A 1,740-nucleotide genomic window follows, 5' to 3' on the forward strand; every position below is an offset into this window, starting at 1 on the left:
GTCATAGCCGAGTTCCTCCCGGTTCATCTGTCCGAGGTGATAGAGGAACGTCGACAGAGCGCTCGACTTGCCGGTGAAATTGAAGGGCTTTGTGCAAACGAACTGCGAGTGATCAGCGTAGAACAGAGTCGCCTGAGTCTTTCAAATGCTGATGAAGAAGACATGCGTGCGAGGTTGAGCGTTCATGATCGCCGTCGCATACTGGTACATCTGTCCTCTCGCCTTCCTCGCATCGTCGGTACCCCGAGGCATATATTCGTCCTTCCGCTTCTCGAATGGATTCTTGTTGTCAGCCGCCTTGAACTCCACGAACATGCAAGCGTGAGGCCAAGCCGCTCTGCCTAAGTACTCACGGCGTTCCTCCGGAGTCACTTTCGCGTCTTTCAGCTCATCTTTGTTCAGTTCATAAGCCTTGCTTGCTTCCGGTGTGTTGGCGTAGAACGTCAGATCAGGCTTCTTCCCCTCTTCGATGTCCGGGTGATTTCCGGTATCTTTGACGACTAGCGTACGCATATGTTTCTTTCTGCCACCTACAGCACTACCGGCGTCGAGTATCTCCTGTGCAACGCGGGCCTACATTGATCTATCATCAGAAGCTATTCTCAAGATCGCCCACGGTGACGGCGAGACACTCACAAATTCTGTGTACATCTTATTCTCTTCCGTCACATTGAACTTGCTCTTGCTGAACTCCGGAAACTTCGCGCGCGCCGCCGATGATGGATCCACCCTGCTCGAATAGGTCGACAACCACTTCTCATCGTCGATAATGCCCAGAAAAGGGTCAACTTCTCCACAGAGTTCCATGCGATACTTCTGCAGGTTGACTACTCCGGTCGTTGGAGTAATAGAGTGGACTTGCGCGCTGGATGCCTTATGCACACGGGGAGTTGTGGGTGGCTGAGACCCAAGCGGGACGACGGGCTGCGGAGGAGTCTTCGGTGGACCTTGACTGCCGAGAGATGGACCGGTGACTGCTGTGTCCTCGGTGAGCTCCGACTGAGTGAGCGAGGGCGCAAAAATTCCACGAGTGACGTCTGAGACACTCGGTTGAGACTCTTGAGTGTGCGACGATTCTAATGCAGTGTCTTTCTTGAGACGTAGGCCTCAACACAGAGAGAAAAAAGCTCACCGTTGGCAGAGGAAGAGGCGTCGTCACCGATATCGGCGGTATCGGTATCGTCACCGTCGAAATCAGAGGCTGGTGGAGGAGACGCGAGACCAACGCTGTGAGAGTGAGACCTGGAGAACAGATGGTCGTCGCTTTCTGAACGAAGGATATCGTCAACAGAGCTCGCTCGAGAAGACATGGTCGAATTGTTGGGAGGCTTACCAGCTCTGAGAGCCTCTATATACCACCTGCACGGCTTCAACACGAGGCGTATGCAATATTCGATCTGGTTTGACCGTGGCCAAAATGTAGGCGATTGACTCGAGATGTCGGGGACGTGTTCGACGGCACGCAGGGCTAATCGGTGAAGAGTCGCCTGAACGATGCGAGTGACGAGCGGCACAAAGGCGAGATGAGTCAACTGGCTCAATGAAAGTAGCGGACAAAGGATGTGAGACAGTGAACACGAGTTTCGATGGCAAGTGTGGCGCGAAGATCGACGCGCGATTGGCGCTCCCGATTGGGCGAAACGATGGACTCTCAACACGTGGCTGCCTTCACGTTGATCACGTGTGCGCGCCGTACACTTCGTGCTCCCCGCCATCGTTGTCCGTTCAATCGTTCTCACA

General features: G+C 54.1%; 1 protein-coding gene across 1 annotated transcript; it reads right to left on the reverse strand.

Moving 5' to 3' along the window:
• Positions 1-141: 141 nt before the first annotated feature.
• LAESUDRAFT_760982 (uncharacterized protein) lies at positions 142-1,310 on the reverse strand (the record flags this gene model as incomplete). The annotated part of the gene is made up of 3 exons (XM_040912837.1): positions 142-573; positions 637-1,076; positions 1,133-1,310. The coding sequence occupies 3 exons, from the start codon at positions 1,308-1,310 to the stop codon at positions 142-144; spliced, it is 1,050 nt and encodes a 349-aa protein (XP_040762435.1).
• Positions 1,311-1,740: the final 430 nt, after the last annotated feature.

This window comes from Laetiporus sulphureus (assembly GCF_001632365.1).
Source record: "Laetiporus sulphureus 93-53 unplaced genomic scaffold LAESUscaffold_31, whole genome shotgun sequence".
Lineage (NCBI taxonomy): Eukaryota > Fungi > Basidiomycota > Agaricomycetes > Polyporales > Laetiporaceae > Laetiporus > Laetiporus sulphureus.